The sequence below is a fragment of the Exophiala spinifera genome, assembly GCF_000836115.1.
Source record: "Exophiala spinifera strain CBS 89968 unplaced genomic scaffold supercont1.9, whole genome shotgun sequence".
NCBI classification, from domain to species: Eukaryota; Fungi; Ascomycota; class Eurotiomycetes; order Chaetothyriales; family Herpotrichiellaceae; genus Exophiala; species Exophiala spinifera.
In genome coordinates, this window is record NW_015622521.1 from 1,759,024 (window position 1) to 1,781,856 (window position 22,833).

At 48.8% G+C, this 22,833-nt stretch overlaps 6 protein-coding genes across 6 annotated transcripts; 4 read left to right on the top strand and 2 right to left on the bottom strand.

Annotated features, from left to right (window-relative positions):
- Positions 1-2,590: 2,590 nt before the first annotated feature.
- Positions 2,591-4,360, bottom strand: PV08_11664 (uncharacterized protein; the record flags this gene model as incomplete). Its single annotated transcript, XM_016385972.1, has 1 exon — positions 2,591-4,360. One exon carries the CDS (start codon positions 4,358-4,360, stop codon positions 2,591-2,593), a length of 1,770 nt encoding a protein of 589 aa, XP_016230916.1.
- A 2,210-nt stretch (positions 4,361-6,570) lies between these two features.
- On the top strand, positions 6,571-9,122 carry PV08_11665 (uncharacterized protein; the record flags this gene model as incomplete). The annotated part of the gene is made up of 6 exons (XM_016385973.1): positions 6,571-6,903; positions 6,965-7,290; positions 7,340-7,496; positions 7,578-7,877; positions 7,915-8,932; positions 9,016-9,122. The coding sequence occupies 6 exons, from the start codon at positions 6,571-6,573 to the stop codon at positions 9,120-9,122; spliced, it is 2,241 nt and encodes a 746-aa protein (XP_016230917.1).
- A 3,612-nt stretch (positions 9,123-12,734) lies between these two features.
- Positions 12,735-12,923, top strand: PV08_11666 (uncharacterized protein; the record flags this gene model as incomplete). The annotated part of the gene is made up of 1 exon (XM_016385974.1): positions 12,735-12,923. The coding sequence occupies one exon, from the start codon at positions 12,735-12,737 to the stop codon at positions 12,921-12,923; it is 189 nt and encodes a 62-aa protein (XP_016230918.1).
- A 616-nt stretch (positions 12,924-13,539) lies between these two features.
- On the bottom strand, positions 13,540-15,690 carry PV08_11667 (uncharacterized protein; the record flags this gene model as incomplete). The annotated part of the gene is made up of 6 exons (XM_016385975.1): positions 13,540-14,256; positions 14,361-14,514; positions 14,598-14,787; positions 14,842-15,101; positions 15,175-15,340; positions 15,399-15,690. 6 exons carry the CDS (start codon positions 15,688-15,690, stop codon positions 13,540-13,542), a joined length of 1,779 nt encoding a protein of 592 aa, XP_016230919.1.
- Positions 15,691-17,794: 2,104 nt separating this feature from the next.
- PV08_11668 (uncharacterized protein) lies at positions 17,795-18,312 on the top strand (the record flags this gene model as incomplete). Its single annotated transcript, XM_016385976.1, has 2 exons — positions 17,795-17,846; positions 18,029-18,312. 2 exons carry the CDS (start codon positions 17,795-17,797, stop codon positions 18,310-18,312), a joined length of 336 nt encoding a protein of 111 aa, XP_016230920.1.
- A 960-nt stretch (positions 18,313-19,272) lies between these two features.
- On the top strand, positions 19,273-21,029 carry PV08_11669 (uncharacterized protein; the record flags this gene model as incomplete). Its single annotated transcript, XM_016385977.1, has 4 exons — positions 19,273-19,644; positions 19,696-20,249; positions 20,300-20,588; positions 20,634-21,029. The coding sequence occupies 4 exons, from the start codon at positions 19,273-19,275 to the stop codon at positions 21,027-21,029; spliced, it is 1,611 nt and encodes a 536-aa protein (XP_016230921.1).
- Between the last annotated feature and the right edge of the window lie 1,804 nt (positions 21,030-22,833).

Consider the following 22,833-nt stretch of genomic DNA (forward strand, 5'->3'; position numbering starts at 1 on the left):
CCCTCCATAGACTATATATTTAAATACAATGCATCAGTATATCCGTGAACCCGCCATTTTATTTATGTGTCTATATAACGTCACCCGAGTCCTTTTCAGGTCTCATGCGGACACCAGCCAACTGTTGGAACTCCCTCCCTTCCCTAAACCCCAACGCCTAAACTTCTAATCCTGTCCTTTATATCAATGTACCTTCGTGAGGGTCTTCCACCTCACATGCACTGTACTGAGCTAGCAGTATACAAAGGGTTGGAACCTGCAGGCTTTGGCATGCTGGGTCTGCGCCGCTGTATAAATTGCTTTTCTGGCCTCTTTCTATACCTCTACCACTGTCTGACCCGAGTTATTCAGCCTCTGTAGTGGCGTTAACGAGATACTAGTGATCCAGGCTTCGATATTTTGGAGAGGGCCCTAATGCGTCGGGGTCCTCTCCCTGATGCCTCCACCCTTAAGTATGGTAGCCACTCTCTTCTCAATACCCTTCTAGGCTTCTATGAGAGCGCAGCGAATTGCCGCTCCTAGAACAAGCTTTTCCACGTGAAGATCCAGGGGTTAGACTTTCAGTTCTGTTTCCAGAGCGTCTGTGGATATTGAAACCTACCTTGAATCGCCTTAAGCTTAACTGTTATCTCTTTATTTATTTCTAACATTGTGGGCTTTGCTTAGACAAGGAACTTATATATACTGGTAAGGCGAACTATCCTTAGATAGACTTTTTTACTGACTTATAATGAGGTTCCTCATATTGAACCTTATATAATCTTTTTTGCCGCTAGCAGTTTCGATAATTTACTTAGTGATTGTTCTGCTTAACGCTGTGAACATCTCTTCCTCAGATACCTCAACGTCGGTTATTAGTTAAGCGCGGTATCGATAATTGTCTATATTGGCGAGATCTGCTTGCGGTGGTGATGAAAATTTTTTTCGGAAGGGTTCTGCCTCTGGCTCGCTGTTGTAGTGCTGGAGATTCGATCCAGGCGCCGCTGCTGCTAATGCTGTCCAAGCTGAGTGACTATACAATCAGCTATTGGAAAATGCATTTAACAGACCTTTACTTACCAAAAAGTTAATGTATACCCGCAGAATGATCGCACCCCGGGGATATTTGGGACACTAGCTTTGATTTAAGGTACATAGGACGAATGATACTTATTAAACTCACACTTTGGAAGCGTGAACGAGATGAATAGGAATTTAGGTCCCAGAACATCCAACGGGGCCTGTGTCTTCGAACACCAGACTTTGAACGAGATTGATTAGCACCTAGATTACCACTGACTCAATAGTCAGTCTTGCCACTCACAGTGCCATAGCTACCCTTGAACTGGGCCATTTTGGTCGAGACATACGCCGGATTATATTCATTGAGGTCTTGTGACGCCATGCGCTGACTGATGATGTCCAAAATTTTCAGATGAGACACGGAAAAAAACCACAGCTCTTGCGCTCTAGACATTCCATACACTAGGACACTATTGCACTGCAAACTTGACTATCTCCTCGATTGCAGAGTCCGGAACGGGTGACTGAGCTGAGACCATATATGCTTCGACGGTTTTTGACGAAGTCGAGAAAGTTGGTAAGTGATTCGGTCTTTTGAGATAAATAACTAAAGAACTTAGTCAATGGGCCAATAGAAGATATCTTGTAGGGACTGGCATGGGAACATGCTGTATCGAAGCGATATTTCACGCGATATCTAATTCGAGATCCGCAGTATCTCCAATAAGCGGCCAAGGACGAAGCTCGTATGTAACTGGACGGCACTAAACCTTGAGTTCGTCGGTCCCTAGGACCTCGGCCGAGAAACCCAGAAATACGGTTTTCAAGTACACTGAACAGGTTCGCGCAATGGCACTCCCCACACTACAATCGAGTCGCAGGTTACGGTTTGACTCTGTGGGGGAAGTCCGACGCCCACAGACAAGAGCCCGGCGGGAATACGGGTCTCGGCTCGGGAGTGGCTCAGGACTTCAATCAGCTGCTTTTGGACAGGTGACATACTGGCTCGACTTGGGTAATGGGTATTACGCACCCACTCGGGCGACCTTCCCAATCAAGAATAATTTTCGGTTTCCCTCCCCTAAGGCGCGCCTATTCACTACCTAACTTTTAGGCATCACCACCTATATTTTAGGCATTATTTTCTACATTTTAGGTATAGTCACTACATTTTAGGTATCACTATCCAGATTTTAAGTATTAATATCTAAATATTAGACTTTATAATTATAGATTTATCTGTTCCGATTATCTTTCTTTTAGTTCATCTCTTTCTATTATTGAGATACGAGATTGTCTCTATTTTGTTGTTTTAATTGTCTCGACTTCACTTATAGTTAAGGATTAGGCATGAACAAAATAATTAGGCGTGCTTAAGTTGCGCCAAGATAGACGCTAACCGCATTAAATGGGTGCGTAATACCAACCCTTGGGTGCGTAATACCCACTACCCTCGACTTGCCTCTGAAATGAAGATTTAGAAATTTCTCTACACCTTGAATTCTCTCTGAGCAGGTGAGTAGGAGGCAGCTCGCTCATGAGCCAAACAAGCTAACTCTTGATGAATGTCCAATGGCGTTGTCTAGGGTCAAGCTCTTTTCAAGATACGATCAATGATCGATGGAAGCTCGTTCAAGAGCTTGGAGCTGAAAGAATCTGCTCTCCAAGCCACAATACCATCTGGTCGCATAAGTACCGCACCGTCCTTCTCGACCCCACACAGCCTTGCCCATGTTCCATCTCGATCAGACCAATTATCTGCCTCTCCATTGATAGTGTGAACGGCGATGTCGTTGTTTGCAGCTCTGTCCCAGACACCCGAAGTCTGTGTGAACAGGACAAACCGATCAAGCTGGATTAGGTCACGTGTGGAAACCACTTTGTCTCCTTTCACAAGCCACGCATGAGGTACATGGTGACCAGGAATGGTAGATGGACAATATTGTGTGGAGTTGAAGGAGCCGTCCTCCTTGATTTGCCCGCCGTGCCGAGTTTTCACGCCTTCGTTGTTGATGTCTGCTGAAGGATAGAACCACCCGATCTCGATCCCGGGAGCGTGGAATTCATGGTCGAGCTCGCCGCTTGCCTTTCGAACAGCCTCCCTTTTTGCGCTATTTTCAGGATGAGTAGGGTCAAAGTAAGCAGCAAGAGCTGACAAGTTCTGCTCGGTTGTTGTATCCGCATTGATTCCCACTGCGTGATCCATGACATTGGCGTGACTACGCATGTTCTTCAGACTGTTCTGTGCGACGCGGACGGCTATTGGTTTGCGCTCTTCTTCGTACGTGTCCAATAAACCGCTATACGCTGCCAAAGTATTTGATTTGATAGCAAGAGCCAATTTCCAGATGAGATTGAATGCATCCTGCACACCACTGTTCATTCCCAGGGCTCCCCAAGGTGGTACACGGTGACAGGCATCGCCAGCAAGAAACACTCGCCCTCCCCTGCTGCGATAACTTTCCGTGACTCTAGCGTTGACCGTCCATTGACTGAGGCTAAGTAGATCGACATCGAGGTCCGGAATTTCGAGGCTGCATCTGATGCGATCAATCATGGTGGCATTATCAAACTCAACAGGGTCGTTCCTGCTTCGAGGTGCTGCCAGCACCCATTCCTCCTTCGCCGCTCGTTGAGGATAATAAGGCCCCAAGTGGTACAGATACCCTGCCCCAAGGCTGCCTTGTAGCCTCGGGTTTATCAACCACGATATGAATATCCTTGGGTCGGGATGAATGGATGTCAAATCAGCCTTAAAGTGGGCTGTGACCATGTCCACGATATCGCGTTCGCCTTTCCAACCAATGCCTAAACTCTCCGCGAGCCCCCTCCCACCATCCGCTCCGATGACAAACTTTGCCTTAACTTCTTCGGCCTGACCATCCTTACGGGCGACCTCAAGACTCACATGATCTCTTTGCTCTCGTACGCTCGTAACCTTTGATTGATACCGGATTCCAGCTGGATTGAGTTCTAGTGCTCGCTGTTGTAAGATGGGCTCTAGACGAATCTGAGCCAGGGTGCTATATTGCACAGGGCTCGCCTGGAGATATTCATTTTCATATTTCCCTCCTCCCCAAGAATCTCTACTGAAAATCTCCCGGCTTTGTGGTCCGACTCCTGTGAACCACCCAGTTCGCCCAACGATTTCTAGCGGGGCTCTGTGCTTCTTAATTTCTTCTTCAACTCCGATATGGCGGAAAATCTCGATGGTCCGTTGATTCAGACCACACGCTTTTGGGTGAATAGATGTTCCTGGAAACTGCTCAAAAACTTGGTGTGGAATCTTGCGCATAGAGAGGAGGATGGAGGAGACGAGCCCAACTGGCCCGCCACCTACGATGGCAACAGGCAACATGATGTGTTTGAAGTTGCGGAGCGATTATGGCTTCGAGATAGGCATCTTGGAGTGACTGGACTATTGAGATGTTGTGGTTGATGCTCTTGTATTCAACAATGCAGATTTCACTACCTCGGGCACGCAAGTACGTATGCAGCTAAATCTTCCTGGCACGCATGAAACATCCATCCATCACTCTGCTCCAGGAGCGGAACTTAATGTTACGGATATTTCAGGCATCCGAGTGTCGGAAAGTATGCACTTGCGAAAGCTCCAAGCGTTGTATTGGAGGTTAGGATAGCTACTGAACCGTGAACATCCGTGAATTGTCGAGGTCGAGTTTCGGCAAAACACGGATGCGTGTATACCCGAGCGACATCCGACCTTCATTGTCCTCTCCAGAATCGGATAGGAAACATGGGGATCACGCAACAGTACCTGATGGAAAATGAATCTATGAGTTTGCACATAGGCTAAGAAGAGGCCTTGAGACTTCGAATTATTATGTTCTTGTGCTTAGGACGCCGTGAGCAGGCTGTATAGCCATATAAATTCTTTACCCAACACAAAAGCATTCAACTAGAAGACTCTAGATCACTAACGTAATCCACAAGCTAGTGGTACACGCTGGCTAGTGGTACACTAATCCATCACCCCCCATTAACTCATCCTTTAAAATCAATATCTCCACCACCATGAGCTCGATTCATTCAGAACAAGAGGGGAGGCTTATTATGGCCATCAAAGCCATACAAGAGGGCAAAATCACTGGTATCAGGGCCGCAGCGCGCGCGTACAATGTCCCGCACATGACGTTGACGCGTAGACTCAAGGGCGGCGCTCCCCAGCGTGGTACGCCTGCTATGACTCGAAAGCTCACTCAGCAAGAACAAGAGGTCCTAGTACGGTGGATATTAGATACGGATTCACGCGGATATGCGTCTAGGGTGGGCGACGTTAGCAGGAAAGCGAATATATTGCTTACTGAGCGTGTCCGTGATACGCCAATAACGCCGTCCACTGTCGGCATTAATTGGGCCATGAACTTCATCCGTTGACGCTCCGAATTACGTTCAGATTACCTCAGAAAGAAGGACTCGCAGCGAGCTCTCTATGAAGACGCTATCATGATTTAGGCGTGGTTTAATTCAGTGCGGAATGTTATCGCCAAATACGGGGTAATAATAATATTATATTCTTATACCCAGTGCAGACCGTATGGCCGGTCTATGTAGGTGTAACTAACTAACCCCTTGCCTCCTCTATCCTAATCTACCTATCTCCGAGAATGATAATACAAAAGAAATGCACCTAAGGTTGCTTGCCGCTCTCTTGCTTCCTTCTCTTGATCCTAGGATTTCCTTGAGGGTTTTTCTTCTGTAGGGTCTTAGGGTCTCTCTCTGTCTGTCCCATTGTGTGCACTAAGAGGAAATGTTGAACTGTCTCCTCTCATTGTCCGCAATCACATCGGGGGTTATCCATGGTTGGTACATTCATACCATGTAGAAAGGCTCTCAAGCCTATTTTCTCGGTCCTGAGAAGTATGAGGATTGAGGTCATTAGTTTTGCCCTTTCCTTGCATATCTCTAGTGCTTGGCGCATTGGATATGGTCGGTACCTCGCAATTGTCCTACCTTTTGTTCCTAAGACCCATCTTTTCCTCCACTTAATGGCGTAGTATGCCTCGAGGCTTTTCTGGTATCTCTTCCATTCCTTTGAGGTATCTAAGTCTAGATTAGATCTCTTTGGTAGGTAGATTCCTTTCTGCTTCTGACTCTGTAGGGCCCTTTTCATAGTGTAGGGGTGAGGATTGTTGTTTCCTTCCTCTTCTACCTCTCGTGCTCTAGGCGCTGTCTGAATATTTTGATTGTTTTCCCCAGCCTTGGTTGTTCTGTCTTGCAAATCCTAGATTGGTGCACCTTTCAATATACAAATCTAGCGGTTCTGTATGAGTCTCTATCTCGAGAGCTTCTGTCGCTGGATTCCGGGTACATCCCGAAGTCTTTCCATATTTTTCAAGATTAACTGTACAGCCTGTTGCCGGAAATTTAATTCGGAAAGCTGTTCGGCACAAGATGAAGTTGCTTCACTTCTCAATCATTTCCTGTAGTATATTTCCACAGCGAGAGTCACGGAGTCGAAATTCTACACTGATCTGGACTTCCACAATCAGACTGTTCTTGATCCGATTGACATCGTTCTTATATGACTTTCGGGACCTTCACACCATGGCAAAAGAAGCTTTTCCATTGGCGACAATCGAATCAGAAGTTGCTAGTCTCCCTTTGCCGAGGCTTCTACCAAATCTGGTCGCTGATCGGGCATCAAGAGAACCACATAAAATTTGGGGCTCAATACCTGTCAATCTTCAAATAACTAGAGCTGGGTACGAAGATATATCGTACCGCCGGCTTAACTACGCCATCGACAGGGCAGCATATTGGATGCACAATACCCTCGAGCCAGGCAGACTTCGGGCATTTGAGCCTCTGGCATACCTTGGCCCTCCCGACACCAGGTACATCATTTTTGCCCTAGCGGCAATTAAGGCAGGCTTTCAAGTAAGCTGAAGCAATATAGACAGGACTTTGGACCGAGTTGCGCGATGCTAACTGGAAGCAGATGCTATACCTCTCGCCCAGAAACAGCTATGAGGTACAATATGCTGTTATGAAGGAGGCAGAATGTCATAAATGGCTTTTTGCAGCCGAGATGAAACCAAAGGTGGAGGGCTTGGTCGCAAATAGACCTCCACAAGTCTTGAATATGACTAGTTGTCAGACAGAGTGTTTAGACGACACTTTAAACATTACTCCGGGAGTGGCTGAGTTGTTGACAGATGAACCGACCCATGCTTTTGGCTACAACAGGTCGCTCGAAGAGATGGGACCCATTGGTTATGCTTCATACATCAAGGTGTGTGCTGGTGCCACCTACCTGACAACCGTGTTTATTTGTTCCATTGCGAGACTAAGGGCTGACTAATCCATGGAACAGCACTACTGGCTTGCCCCAACTGATTCCTCTGACTCAGGGATACGGCTTCCGTGAAGACGTCATACAGTACTACCCGACAGAAGACAGACTGGACATTCACACTCGCAAGCCATTTGATGGTGATTGCAGATTGTTTCTGGCCATGCCTCTTTTTCACGTTAGATCGCTCTTGCACATTGAGACTCGTTCTTATTACCTTGATAAGTTATCCTTTTGCTAATGGTTTCGTGTATCCTAGGCCGGTGGAGTCCTGCTAGGTCTCCTGAAATCACTCTATCACGACATTGTGATGGTGTTTCAGCCTCCGGCAGTTCCCCTGAGTGCTGCAGTCGTCAGTGGGATCCTCCGCCACGGAAAGTGTGATGGCACTGTCATCCCCCCCTTCTTGATGGAGGAGATGCTGAGTGTTTCTGAATATTTCGACACTCTTGCCGCGCTTAAATTCGTGCAATTTGGCTCTGGACGCCTGAGCAAGTACTGTGGTGACACCTTACTCACGCGACAAAAGTCTTGCCCACATTTCATGGGTACTTCCGAAGTTGGTCTGATTCCTCTGCTTGAACTTGAAGATCTAGAGTGGGATCGACATGAGGTCCATCGATGATTCCAGCAGCCTCTGCGAGCTTTACATCAAGAAAATCGGCGTTGATATTCCCGGATTACAGCCTATCTTCGAGCTCTTTCCTCACCTGACCGAGTGGGCAACGAGAGACCTCTACGTGCAGCACCCCGAAAAGCCGTGTTTGTGGCGCACCTGCGGCCGGGCTGACAACGTGATTGTTCTGTCAACTGGTGAAAAGCTGAATCCAGTTGACACAGAGTCACTTATTGCAAAAGCACATCCTGCCATTACTGGTGCGTTGGTCGTTGGGCAGGGAAGATTCCAGCCGGCACTACTCTTGGAAGTCAAAGGCATAGATCGTAACAATGAATCCGAGAAAAACGAGTTATTGAACGCCATCTGGACCACGATCGAAGCCGCAAATAAGACTGCTCCCAAGCACGGACAACTCACGGCGCCTTTGACACTTTTTTCGTCGCCAGAGAAGCCATTTCTGCGCACACCAAAACTCAGCGTTAGAAGAAAGCCAACAGCAGACCTGTATCTCGAAGAGATCGAAGCATTATATTGCCAGGTAGAAACAGAGGCGCGAAACATTGACCACAGTGACGTTCCAAAGAATGTCGATCTCAGCGACCGGGAATCAATCCAAAATTCTGTGCAGCTCCTTATAGGAAATGTAACTGGTTGGGCCACCAATCCTTCCCAGGAGACTGATCTGTTCATGCAAGGAATGGACTCACTCCATGTTGTCCGTCTGGTCCGACCTATAAAGGCAGCGGTGAAGGGTTCTATGAGGCTCGATCGAATCGCCGATTTAACTTCAAAAATCATCTATAACAACCCAACTATCGGATCCCTGTCGGAAGCATTAAACGACATAATTCAGGACTATCCTACGAGTGGGCCACCTGATATAGGGAAAACAGATCAAGGTGGCGCCGAAGATCAAGCTCGCGGGAAGAGCCTTCAACAGCTAATCGACAGATGGACACAAGACTGGGACTGGCCTCTCGAGATTCTAAGAAATGGTACGGAGTACCAAACCTCTGAAGAGACCATTTTGACAAAACCGATGTTGTTGAAAAGAAACTTTGGACTGTTATCTTGACAGGCTCAACGGGATCCCTAGGATCGCACATTCTCGAAAAGCTTCTCCATCATCCATCGGTTTCGAAAGTTGTGTGTTTGAATCGCGCCGTCAATACAGCAGCGAAATAATAAAATATCGGTTGATTTAAGAGCGGGTGGCCTAAATACCGAGTCATCGAAAGTCAAGCTCACAACGAGAGTGATAATGTATAAGATTGGGTTGTTGTCCAGATTGAATGTATACGTCTTCCTTTATAGCCGCGTTAGCCTCATGGACTCCTCAACGGAGTGGTATTCAAGGTCGTTTCCGCTTCTGAAAGAACTTCGTCTTTATCCATTTCACCCCCAGCAGCAGCATGTCGACATAATTCTTGGCGTTCTTCTCGATATAGAGGTTTAGATCGCTATAGGTCAAGTCCAACAGAGGCTTAAGGTCGAGACCCGGTGAAATCCGCCAGCAACAGAATAGCCGCCAACTGGAGTCGTTGCCGTTCATTGGGAAACCCGTTAATATCCGAGGCCCAGTGGTAACGAATAAGCTCGACGAAATCGTCCGCCTCCATGAGAGGCTTCTTGATCTCCTTATTGTCTAGACTATATTCTTTCGTTAATGGCACTTCAATAAATACTCATGTAGATTCAGCTATCTACAGTTTACAATATTGTCTGTTTTATGTACCATAAAGATTTGTCTCATGTCAGCCAGGTCTATCCGACGCTATATCCACATAATGTATAGCTATCTTAATTGTCGCCAATATATCGTTAGTGTACTGGTTTTCTGATGGTGAAGGTTTAGAGCAATCAATGTAGAAAGTTCTTTATTCGAGCCATGGTGCACTCGCGCAGACTCATTTTTAGATTAAGTTAGATCTTGCCATAGTATCTTTGCAGAGTTAATAGACATACAAATCTATCAGGTCATAGTATGTACTCCTCAAAGAGACGCTGAATAAGATCAACATGGTAGATAGTATTCGGTGTATACAGCGTCGTAAGACGTGTTTCCGATAAGGTCTCCTCATATTTCCGGACGAGGACATCTAGTGCGCAGACATCATCGGTAGTATGACTAGAGTATGACCCCCCGGAACTCAGGTTGACGGTGGTCAACTTCTTTTCGGCGAGGGCATGTGGCTAGAGGGCACAAGGAGGAAGATCAAAGAGAGTCAGGAGGGATTGCACGAAGTGATGAAGTTAAGACCGGCATATGGGCGGTTCCGTCGTCCATATCGTCCAGGGCTCGCGCAGCTAGCACAGCGATTGGCAAACAGCGAGAAGCATCAGGACGTCGCGGGAAGCGAGTTGGCTCCCGGCTTCATTTGAGCGGGGGAATTTTGACGAAGGGACAGCATGCAAACTGCAGAAATTTGAAATTGAGAGAATTCCACGAGTCTCAGTCTTAGGCTCTTCGACATCGGTTGGAGGTCACGAATGCATGCCTTTGAGATCGTGTTGTAAGACACTCAGAGAGTGAGATTCGCGTGAGAGACGTGAGTGCAGGATCCTGTGCGGGATGTTGGTGTAAGAGAGACAGAAAGTTGTACGTCAATCGTCAAAAGCGGCGAGATATAGAGGTGGAGCCGGCTGGTGGAAAGGGATCGCAAAAGGGCGATGGACGTCGTCGTGGAACGGCATCCGGGGTGGTGTCAAAACGCCGGCAGAATGGGTGCATATCGCTCAGCAGGCCTGCGAGCTAAGTGGGGGGGCCCTTATTTCACTCATATCTCCAACAACCCCCGGCCCCCTCTACAGTAGCAAGCGCCCTCTGCAAGCACGCAGAGCGTAGGCTACATGCCCACGAGACGATGGACTCACACCTTCACGCGGTGTCCGGTGTTAAGCACTGAAAAGGGTGAACTGAGATAAGTCCGCAGCTTTAATTTCAAGGAAACAACGTGTCGCGACGCGTGTCAACAAAAAAGGGGGAGACAGCATTTAAAATCCACTCGATCCAACAGTATCCTGTTCGTACTTGGAACCGAAGCAAGTCCTATAGAGCCTGCGGATATGGTATTGCCTACTGGAGAGACAGGACATCTCCAGCTTACAAGCGTTCTGAGTTGCGCGTTGTATGCGATATATATAAGGGGGGCTGAAGCTCTAAAAAGTGTTTATTTATAGTCCTGTTAATTCTGATGTCTTCTATTCTAGGCGATTCTTTGCGATATATATAGTCTTGTTAAACTTTAAGAATAAGCCACTAAAGGCATAAAAAGAAAGAGAATAGTCTTCTAAAAGAGATAAATCATCGCAAGAAAATACAACAAAAAGAGAGATATAAGCTTAATGATCACGATATAAAGAGAGCTACTAGCTAGAGTTCATCCACAGTCCCTCTGCAAGATATGGTTGGCCTAGATACGGGAGACCGTACTGGGTAACGCGAAACGAGGTGTATACTATCAATATATGACTCGCGAGGCGTAGCGTGTATTGGTAGCCATGGCTGAGGAAACTCTACAAGACTATCTATATGGCTCAAGAGGACAGAGGCGCATATTGGTGTACAAAGAGAACGGACACTGTCTACCTTATTCGTACTAGGGGCCTGAGTCATATCGCTGAATAGTTAGAGGAACATGTATAAGGCGCTTACGAGTTAGAGTGAAAGCGAGGCTATATCAACAGATTAATCACAACCCGATGTAGGTCAAGAGCTGTAACCTGACAGTCGATAAAGGGGACTACCGACTAGTCGCGACCCAACCCAGATAGAGGCGATTGTCTGCAAGCCAGGCGACCGCAACCCAATGCAGAGGAAGGGAATCGATGGTAGCCGCGATCAGACACGAGATAGAGAAGACCCCTGACAGCCGCAACCAAACAGCTGACGAAAGGGGTTAAGTATCGATGGAACTGCATATCTATAAGGGATAGTTTGGGGCTACACATACAAGAAATATACGAGTCTGGTGATAAAGAGATATCGCCTAGCATTAAGGGCCGTCGATGTGTGCTTAAGGAGTAAATAGAGAGTCACCTACGTAGAAGAGAGGTCTGGTCCACCTCACTCTATGAAAGCGTAGACTAGCGAGGAGAGCGGAAAACTAGGAGTATATCTGGATAGGCAGATAGGGCGCAATACTATATAATTTCTTGTCTGGCTACACTGGATGCCAGGCCATGCAGGCATTGAAGGAAACAGTTATTTCTGAACAGCACATAATGGGGTGGGGTATCTGCCTACTAGGCATATACTGCCCACTATGAAGTCTATGGCTTGGGTGCCTATATAGGCAGACCAAGCCTATAAGTGTATAAGTACCTAGAAGCCCATAGATTAATATGATACACTTGAAGAATCACTTTTACAAGTGAAACGAATTAGCTGACCGGCTCGCAAAGCAAGCAGTTATGTCTGAGAAGCAACACCACTTTGATCGCCTCGTATCAACAGCCAGAACAACAGCACGCACAAAAATCCAAGGAGAATGGCAAGAAGAGTGGAGAGCCAGCCCTTAAGATCAGCATTTAAAAAGAACCGACAAAGGCTTACCGGCCAAGCGAGCCTTCCGCCTTTAGAGTCAACTCACACGACATCGAACCTACCTCATGATGCGGACTGCACACTTCTGGCTCGCGCCACATGGCTGACGATTCAAACTCATCAATAACGACCGCTGCGCGTGCGGAGCAATCGAAACCGTAGTCCACGTCTTGATGGACTGCCCGAGGCTCTGGGAAGCAAGACAAGAACTACGTGCTAAGGTAGGTGGTACACTTGAGTGCACCGCAAGCATGCTCGAAGGAACTCCTCGGAACGAGCAAGGTAGAGTAGGCAGTGGCGGGATCAAATGGAAAATCATCAACGCAGTGCTCGAATTTGCGGAAGCATCCGGAAGGTTCAAGTTGTTACGTTTCGCTCCACCAGAGGTGTTACTGCACGTATGGTTTCCTGACAAGTGGGGAGTACAAGGTATGGCCTGAGAGCGTGGTAGCTATGAGCGACAGTTCTGAGCGAAGTGATCACAGTCCAAAACGTATGGGTATAATCGTGAACCAAGTTGACTACGTAGTAAAGCTATGAAATGACCATGTATATATATATACCTGAATGATCTGCATGATCTGTGTGCTCTGCTCACAAAGCACACAGAGCATCCCAGAGCATCCTTCTCTGCTCTCGCCCTGGCGAGTGCTCTGCCCCCAGAGCACCCCTTCGGTTGGAGCACATCACGTGACGCGTAGTCCATAACACATAGTGTCGCCAAACCTTCCATACTCTCACCAGGTCTGTCGTCACGGGTTCATATGCGGCCTGCGGTCAGGCTGGTTCGTAACACAAGTCACGAGCCCCGCCAGTGTGCAAAGGGATCATTACCGGCCCCAACGAGGCTGAAAGATCGCGCATGTATTGTAGTCTCATACTGAGTGGGGATCATAGAGTAGTTTAGAATAGTAGTAGCCCGGCATATCACTCCCCACGGAGAGAGAGGACAGGGTCAATGATACACACACACACACACACACACACACACACACACACACACAAACCCTGACCGTGCAGCCCAGGCCAAGCAGCAAATTTCACCGAAGCCACACCTCAAATATCAACAAGAGCCAAAATCAGCTTACTCTCGTAATCGCCGCCAAAGTGTACTACGTGTTTGCCCACGTTGCCCGTCTGAAAAGCTCCCCGCAGTGGCTCAAACTCGGCAAGGACCATGCTGTGACCTGCAATTCTCAATGAGAGAGACTCTCCAGCTTCGAACTGGATGGCTGCGGGCCATAAGCCGATTTCTAGTTTCACTATACTACCGGGTGGGACCTTTTCCTCCACACTGTGGTCATGAGCAGGCCAGTGGGGTTTGGTCAGCTCGGGATCCAGCCGCCGATGGCTTGCGCGTAGTACACCGGACGGACCTATGTATTGCATCGTGTTGATGAGAGGCACTTGAACGTCGGAGTGGATGTCGACAAGGTCTTGGACGGGGATGTTGATGTTTCGTAAGACTTCACCGGCCGCGTTCAGCTTGCGCAAGATGACGAACACATCCATGTCGTCGTGCTCCTCACAAGACATGTACAAGACAGCTCGGGATGGTCCAATGAGGGTGGTGAGACTCGCAAACGTGTGAGTGAATGCAGTAAACCCTGAGTCGGCATCCGTCTGCAAGGCGGGCACATCAGATTGGTAAGTTTGCGAACCGACTGTTGGGACTGGCGTGGTGACGAGCGAGCTTCCTTGGGAGAGGTATAGCTCTTGGTGCACGGTTGCGGGAATTGGCCAGCTCGTAAATGGGACGTTAGTGATCGCGGGCTATTTATCTCGTTAGACCGAAACAAATTCGCAACGCAGGCAGCTTGTCTGAATGGCCAGAAAATCACGACAAAGGAGGGAGAGCGGGTATATATCCATCCTACCTTATTGTAGCGCAGGACCGATATACGCACTTGCGGTGTCTGCTCCCAGCCGTTGGGTACATCCTTGGTGTAGAAGTCCAGGAACATTTTAAGATCATCCACGGTCTCCCGTTGGTAGAGGTCGTGCCATTCCTGTGTCGCATTCATGCGAAGCCTGATCATAGCCTTTTAGTGTTGTGATGTCCAGACAAAGGGCAGAAGCCTCGGCAGATGAGGTGGAGAAGAGCAAGCACGCACCATTTCTTCTGATGGGGGATATCCTCGAAACATCGTATAGAGCCAACCGTATGTAGACTGGTGGACATGCTAGCCAGAATGTATGCGGGAATATCGATAAGGTGTGCCTGTGCGCGTTTGTCCGCCCAGTATCCGTTCATCAGTGGGTGTTGCTTGATCATTGCAATGGTATCCTCCCTAGGCTTGTGACCTTGTTTTCCCTCTGGTAAGCCCAAAATACCATATGCGGCTAGAGCTGACCCACCAAAAAGATTATAGCCCAAGAACGTCCAGAACGGCAGATACGGCACTCCGCCTCTGCACAACGATTCGCGGTACACGTCGCTCAATCCCTCCAGAGGTAGGATGCAAGTCAGATGCGGTGGTCGCATTGAGGCTATGAACCATTGTGCGGAAGCCAACCACGAGTTTCCCATCAGCGCGACTCGACCATTGCACCATGGTAATGCGGCAATGGCTTCGACGATGTCATATCCATCACGACCCTCAGCTGAGCCGTGCCACCTGTTTGAGAAACAGTTAGTAGGGCGATGATAATAATTGGCAGTGGTGGCAGTCGGCGCTGGATTCCACCCACTTGTGATGGCCTTCCGATGACAGAATGCCTTGCGCGTCGACGTTGACCACTGCGTAGTCATACTTGACCCACTCAGCTGGATCGAAGGCTTCGAATGATTGAAACCCCGACACCATGCCGATCGGGATACCTGCACGGCCAGGTACAACGGTAAGGTCGAGTGACCCTGGAGACTCATCAGTCCTAGTACATCTGACAGTCACGCCAAGTGTGGAGGTTGTTACCGGTACCAGACTTTCCGTAGGGGCTCCATGCTACCAAGGCTGGGATCTGAGCAGTGGTGAATTCTGGACGGAACACATCGGCTCTCAGTATGAGGCCTTCACGAGTCTTGAAGGCAACGTCGCGTTCCCAGATCGTGGCGACATCGAACGCCCGATTTTGCGGTGTCCTTCTGTGCCCAGATGGGAGGACGATAGCTTCTTCGTATATGCCATCGTAGTTCGCCTGCGGTAGTGTCGGGGCGCATGATGGCGTGTGTAGGACTGCTATGTCGGCGACGCTGTAGTTGGCCATGATCGGAGCCAAGACAGTAGAAGACTGAGGCGACAACTACTTATGGAAACCAAAAACGCAGCGATGGCAGCCATGTACTTTTTATCTTCTAGTTTATAGCAACCGAGGTTACGAAGCTATGCAAGCTACAGTCTAATCTGTTTAATAAGCGCCCTACGCCTTGTGGTTGTCTGGCCTGTGAAAGCCGTAGCCACAGTGTCTGGGGAACAAGACGGCCCCATCAGCAGAGCGGAGGGTCACATCGTGGGGAAGTCCGCCCAGTGGGGCTCTGCGTGGGAGTTTGGTCGTCGGCCTCCCCCACAAGGTCTGGGTTCTCACCTTTCGATAGTCAGAAGCCGTCAGCACAGCAGGGTCCGTTGCTTCCCTTCGGCGCCAGAAATACAATCGAGGCGTCGGGCCGCGGCCAGTCACTCGCAAGATGCCAGGAGGTAGCCCCGCTATACCCATTCAGAACTTAAACTCGTACTTTGTGGCGTGCTTCAAAGAAGTAACCAGTGACTGAGTCTCGGAGTGGCCGCCTGCGTAGCAGCTCCTGTGTCGGTATAGTAGGGTAGAATGGAGCTGTGCAGCCTCCCATCGTGGTTTACTCTTCCTGCAATGTCAAGAATAGCGTCCTTTGGTTTAAATGGCTGTAGGAGCGGAAGATGCCTTCGTATCCACCCAGGTGAGCACTCCACTGCAATGTCGTGTTCTCGTGTTCTCTCTGAGGTGTGTGTTATACATCAATTGACCACCGTCCTGGCCTGAGAAGAGCTGGGAGTCTCAGTCCCTGGCGTAGCTGATGAAGGAGCGCATTCCTGCATTCCTGCATTCCTGTATACTGCAAGAACAATTTCGTCAAATCACATGAGGCCACGCTTCATCCAAAGTTCACATCCATCACACAAACGAAAGGGTGAGCCGAATCTGTCCAAAACGGTGCCGGTATTCATTATCTCAGGGATCTGATCGTGACCTGGTAGGAGGCAGTGGAGAGCCGGTCAAACGTTGACTTCAAGAGACGCGTGGTCAGGATGTGGCTGAAACGGTGCACCAGGTGGGCCCGGTTTGGCAGATTTCGTGCCTGCTAATGCCTGTCTTCAAGACGCCTTTGGTGAGAGCGCAACTCGCTCATCTATTTGAATGGCCATCGACTGACTATCTGATACTCTTGCTTTGCCAAGCATGTTGACGACTTCGCACCTTGCGGCGACAATGGTGCCTGTATGTTTGGCAGTCTTGTCTGTACCAGGCAAGCCAGAAGTACCAGCGTCAACATTGCTCGCTAGGAATCACGACCTGGAGCTGACACTGTTCTACTTACTGGTCAGAATGAGCGTGGGAGATGATGATATAGTCCGCTTCAGTGACGTTTGATCTTCAGATATTTAACTTGTGTGGCCGGTCTCTTCAATCGAAAAGTCATCGACGAGGCACCAGAGCTCTGGACATCAACCCCACAGCCGTGACCACTGCTGTGGATGAATGCGCTTTTGGCAAATCAGGACGGCTCTGTACTCGCATTGGTGAGGGTCTTCAGTCTCTTTCTAGAGGTGGATTTTGGCCGTCAATGAGCTGTTGCGCATTTCTGGCAAGGCGTTGACAGAATCCGCGCCACTCATATCTATTTTGTAACGTGCGACGAAACTCATGCAGTAATTTGGTAGGACCTGTCTCGCTATCAGGAAGCCAACGCCTGGAACATAGATTCCTGCTAGACCTTCAGAGGATATCCACTTGGTGCACGCGGCAATGTTCACTGAGTCCTCATACGCAGAGTCAAGATCGCCTCGGCGGGATCTGACTACATGTGGCCAGCTGTAGGCGCATCAGCCAAGATATCATATATACAGATGTAGAGCACTGCCGCAATCATACACAACGATTCATGAAGTTCAAGAGGCTTTTCCGTCCGCAGGATCGCAAATGTGATGAGCGTGTAGATACAACCCTGCCGTGCCTTCACTGGGTTGGTCTGAATCATTATCAGGAGTGAGTTTCGTGCCGCCCTCATCTGGGGATGAGTTGCTTGCCAACCAGAAAGTACATGGAAGAGTCTGTAATGGCACCATGTGTAGTATCCGTGCATAAAGGAAACGCCATGCCGTTGTTCCCTTAGGTAATCATGAAAGAAGTGCGAGACTTCACCTTCCAGCTCATCGGTGTGGTTGTAGCGGGTAAGTTTACCTCTCTAACTCATTGGTGCTCATATGAGAGAACCGGGCGTCTTTATTACTCCCTACTTCCACTGCTCCCGCAAAGTTCACTCTACTTGTTCACCAGTAATCCCATTGAGAGTGAAGTAATTGCAATCCCGAATGTTGCCATTCAAGTAAGTCATGGGATAAATGTTCATCAGAAGTAGCTGAGAGGCCTTGCAGTTTGTCTTTGCTGTCACCTGCTCCGTTACAAACCGTCCTTCCAGCTGCATTTGCCGGAGCTACTTCCAACAAAGCAGCCTGGATGGCCTCACAGGGCTTATCAGCCGGGCCCTTCGCTTATCTCGCACTGCTATTCTACGGGGTCACTATTCTGAATGTTCTGCTTCGACGTCTCGGCTTCGTCACTGGTCTTATCGGGCCCTTCCGAAGCGTGAGCGGCGAATTGGCAACTCAGTCTTCAACACCATCCTCCAAGGTGTAGTTAAGAGAGATCTAGGTCATACGATTGCGAACACCGCTCTGTCACACGGCTTAGGCCCCGCTGAGTTGGAGCTCCTGAATTCCGGCGACCTCCAATGCAGTCTTCGGCGCACCAGAGGCATTTGCCGCCGTCCCTGGGACCACGCCAGCTATAGAACAAACTACAGTGCAGGCATTCAGCCAGGTCTACGCTCGTGCGTTTCAATGGTCTTCTACCGCACAATGTCCTTGGCGTGATTACCATTGGCATTGCCTGTTGCCTCAGAGACCCATCTCGGTATCTGAAAAGTCACACGGTCACCAAGATGGGCAGAGACTGGCTTACGGATACCCATAAAAGGCGTTCAAACCGTCCAGCGTAATCGCCCTTTGCAGTCGAGTGATTGGGTCAATAGATCTCTCACCCAGGGACTCCTTTATCTACTACTTGTCTCGAGATCTGGACAGCAAATTTTCTTTATGCTGTGCTATGCTGTCCAAAGATTTTACCATGCTCAGGCTGAGGGATAGTCATGAGGCGAATTATATTACGTAAGATTGTACCATTACCAAAGCTTTGGTCTCAATAGTCCCTTTCTTGATTCCATAAACTATACAGTATGCTATGATCCAAAGCTTTCGTTCAATAAAAGCAACGTTGATGAAAACGAGTCTTTCCGACGAGGCTAAGGTTGGCCGTACCGGGTGTCCACATGCTTTTGTGTTGGCCGGTGAAGATTCCCTCAGATGCATAGAACATATCGGGTCAGCCCCTTTTGTGGGCGGCCCAAGTCGGGCTACCCCACCTTCACAAAGGCGTTGTCAGTGGAATGCCGATGCAGACCCACATCTGGGTCAATATCCCTGGCTCACCGTGGTACTTGAATCCATACTTAGCTCGCCCAGTTGGTATGGTTGAATCTATTGTGCCCTTGCACGAAGGCTTTGCATCTGAATCTTCTTAAACTTTGCTCCTTGCGAAATGGGCATTGCGATAGTAAGCTTGTCGACGCCTACACTGATTGTTGGTCTGTTGTTCTCATTGGTTCTGTACATTGTTTACCAGCGCTACTGGCATCCGCTAGCTCGCTATCCGGGCCCCTTTCTGGCCAGCTTAACAAACCTTTGGGAAGCTTGGTATTGGATCCCTGGACAGACACCGTATCGACTCGCCAAGCTCCACGCCGAATATGGGCCTTTCGTACGGTATGGCCCGAACAAGATCAGCACCGTATCAACCGAGGCGATACAAGCCATCTACATAAAGGGAGCAAAGAACCTGGTGAAGACGAACTGGTACACACCCTTTGGTCATCCGCAGTTTCCGAACGTCTTCAACGAGCGCGACCCAGAGGTATGGCGACCCTAAATCCTGCAACGAGAGACGCTCACTGATTTCTACCAGGCGCACGCGGTCAGACGTCGTTTGCTGTTAAAGACATTCTCGCCGCAGATCGTCGAGACGTACGAGCCCATCATCAAGGTCCACGTCAACCGACTCCGAGAACATATCGGAACTCATTGCGACAGGCCCCAAACTCTCAATCTATCAAAAGCAATCTATGCATGTGTCTGCGATATCATCGGAGACCTCTTCCTCAGTCACGACTATAATGTCCAGCACAGCGGTGAACTTCATCGATTCGCAGATGACCACAGCATGTCAATGTTGGCATCAGTTAGCGGTGCCTGGCCACTTGTCCAGCCTTTCCTAAATCTTATCGTTCTGTTGCTGCCGCATCCTAGGACTTGGAAGCTGGAACGATGGCGCAACACGTTGTCTTACATCAACGAAGTCAGAGACAGGATATATCAGCGATTGAAGCAATCGTCAGACGGACAGCCTAAGCGTCGCAAGGATGCCCTATTACGGCTCCTTGAGACTGTCTACTATCCCACGGAGAAGTCAGAGGAGACAATGTCAATGGACCAGCTCGTTGCAGAGGTTTTCGCTTTTTTGTAAGCAAGCCTATTTGCTATCACCTCGTGATCTGACATAATTAGTGCAGGGTCGCCGGTATACACCCTCCGAGTGCGTCTTTGAATGTCCTGTTTTGGCATCTGTTACACAACCCAAAAGTCATGAAGGGCGTTGCTCAAGAAATTGATGAGCATCTACTCACTGTCTCTTCTTTCGAGGAGGGTTTCACATCTGCGCAGGTCGATGCGTGCCTGCCTTTCTTGAAAGCCTGTATGAAAGAGAGCTTTCGTCTGACACCTGTGTTCTCACAGCCTTTGCCGAGATACGTTGTGGATCGCGAAGGTCTCCGGGTGGGCAACGAGGTTCTGCCACAAGGGGTGAGTGTGTCCGTTCCAAGATGAAAACTCAATGCTGACGCTCAGGCTTCACTGAAGACATCTGTCGCGGTTTGCAACCATGCCTTTCATCACGCAAGCGGTGTTTGGGGTATTGATTCTGTGGAGTTTAAGCCTTCGCGTTGGCAAGACCGACATACAGACGCCTTGGATACCAACAAGTATTTGATGCACTTTTCGGCGGGCAGTAGGCAGTGTATTGGCAAGGCGCTTGCGCTGACTATTATGAACATGGTTGCCAGTGCGATCCTTGCGGAGTTCGACTTCGAGCTCGCAGATCCTACAGAGCAGGGAAGGGCAGAAAATGGGTCCTTCGTAGGGAAATTGCCAGCCCAGTACAGTGTTGGTATCAGTGACCTTACGCAAAGCGTCCTCGTCAACGTGACGAAGAGAACGCAGCACAGCGACTCCGGACGGAATTGAGAAGCATGACTAGCCGTATGCCAATTTATTATGTCAGTTATTATATGGGCGTTAGGTCGCGAAGTCTTCCACAGAACAGGCCTTGGGAAAGCAGGTAAGCTGATGGATTCGCTCAGGCTCTTTAGCCTTCGCACCAAGTTGGCTACACCTATTGAAAACCATCAAGGTCTAACATTATTCTGGCGTGTATTCATGGTGAAAATACACATTTAAATAGGTGCCAACACTTCTTAGCATCCTCAACAACGTAAGTGCATAGCGAGTCGGCCACTTTCACACATTTTCTATCTTCAACTTCTTCTATAACTACTCCATTAAAAAGTTGGAATCCACTCTGAAAGAAACCAAACTACTCCTTGCCCTTTAGACTCTTAAATAAGACCCTAAACAAAGTGTACAATTCATTACTAAGCTTAGAATATACTAAAAGCAACCTTGCAGGATCGGCAGTATAATAGATCTTTTCGACGTGACTAATTAGCGGGCATCCGTAGGCCGTTCCAGGCCCTAGACATTGGTTAGGGCGCCAAATCACATTCCTTCAGGGATTCCCGAAGCTCTTCCACTTTTCGTCTTCGTTGAGTGAGACAAATTGAAGGTGACAAGGAGTTGTCAGTGGCCGAGTTGGCAGCAAAGTATTGCCCGGAACCTCTGCCCAAAGTCGACACCACTATGGTCTGTGATTGTTCTCCTGCGTCTTTGGCGACATTCTGATCCACGTCCTTCCGCTAAATAGGACGCTGACCCTCGATAGTCAGTGATTGCTCGGGCTTCTGACCTGACTCTTGGATAACCCCAATGTTGTTCATCTGGCTTGTCGGATGCTCCGACGACCCCGAGCCAGATCTGAGGTCGGAAGTAGCCATGGATGCATTGAGAGACACATCCATTTGTCACACTGGATGGATCGACCGTTCCGTCGAAAGACATATTGCTGACGTTCAAAGGAACATCCATCTGATTACTCGTTTATTCTTAAGCTCGGCCATTATCCCCCTGCTCCTTCGTCGTTCTCCGTAAGTGCACCCAAATCCTTTTTGTCAAATTGGGCTTTGCGCCTCTGACATACCGGTCAAGTAAGTTGACATAACGAGAGGGACTGTATTCTGGGTTGAGCAGCGAAATTTGAGTTTCAAGGCACCGAAAACCACGACCACCGGAAGCTGCTGAACAGGTCAGATCCAAAGCTTTCAGAACGAGGAAACAAACGGGCCAGTGCCACTTCATGAAGATTCGTTTCGAGCGTGATCCAGCACGCAACTCTAAAGGCACGCAATCGCGTTCTCAAGCCTGGAAGGATCGCCAATTGTGTCATCTGTCGGAGTGCTGGGTAGATCCCCAATAAGTCGACATGACCACCAGATCATTCCAGTCACTACATTCAGGACAGTGCATTCAGGAACACGCATGCATTACACCTTGCGACGTAAGTGAGCTGGGATATTTGTGCCTCTTGACCGTTCAGTATCATTTGTGTCGTGTCTTCCCAGGAGTGGCTTCGAGTCATCCAATATCTTGGTGCAACGGAATTAGGAAGCCACTCTGCCGCAACCTTTGCCTGTGATCATCCATTGCCCACGCAGTCCAAGCATATCGTCAACCTTTGGGCAGAGTACACGTCCTGGTTTGATCGAATGGTAACTTAGCTAAATTTGAAACCCAACGAATTCTCATGATGTGATTGTGAAAGAGAACTTGTCATTCCACGAGGGGGTCTAGGGGCTGTCAGACTATATAGGGTTCGAGGGCGTACGACCTTGTACAGGGCCCCTCGAACCGATACCGTCAAGGGTATTAGCGTCTC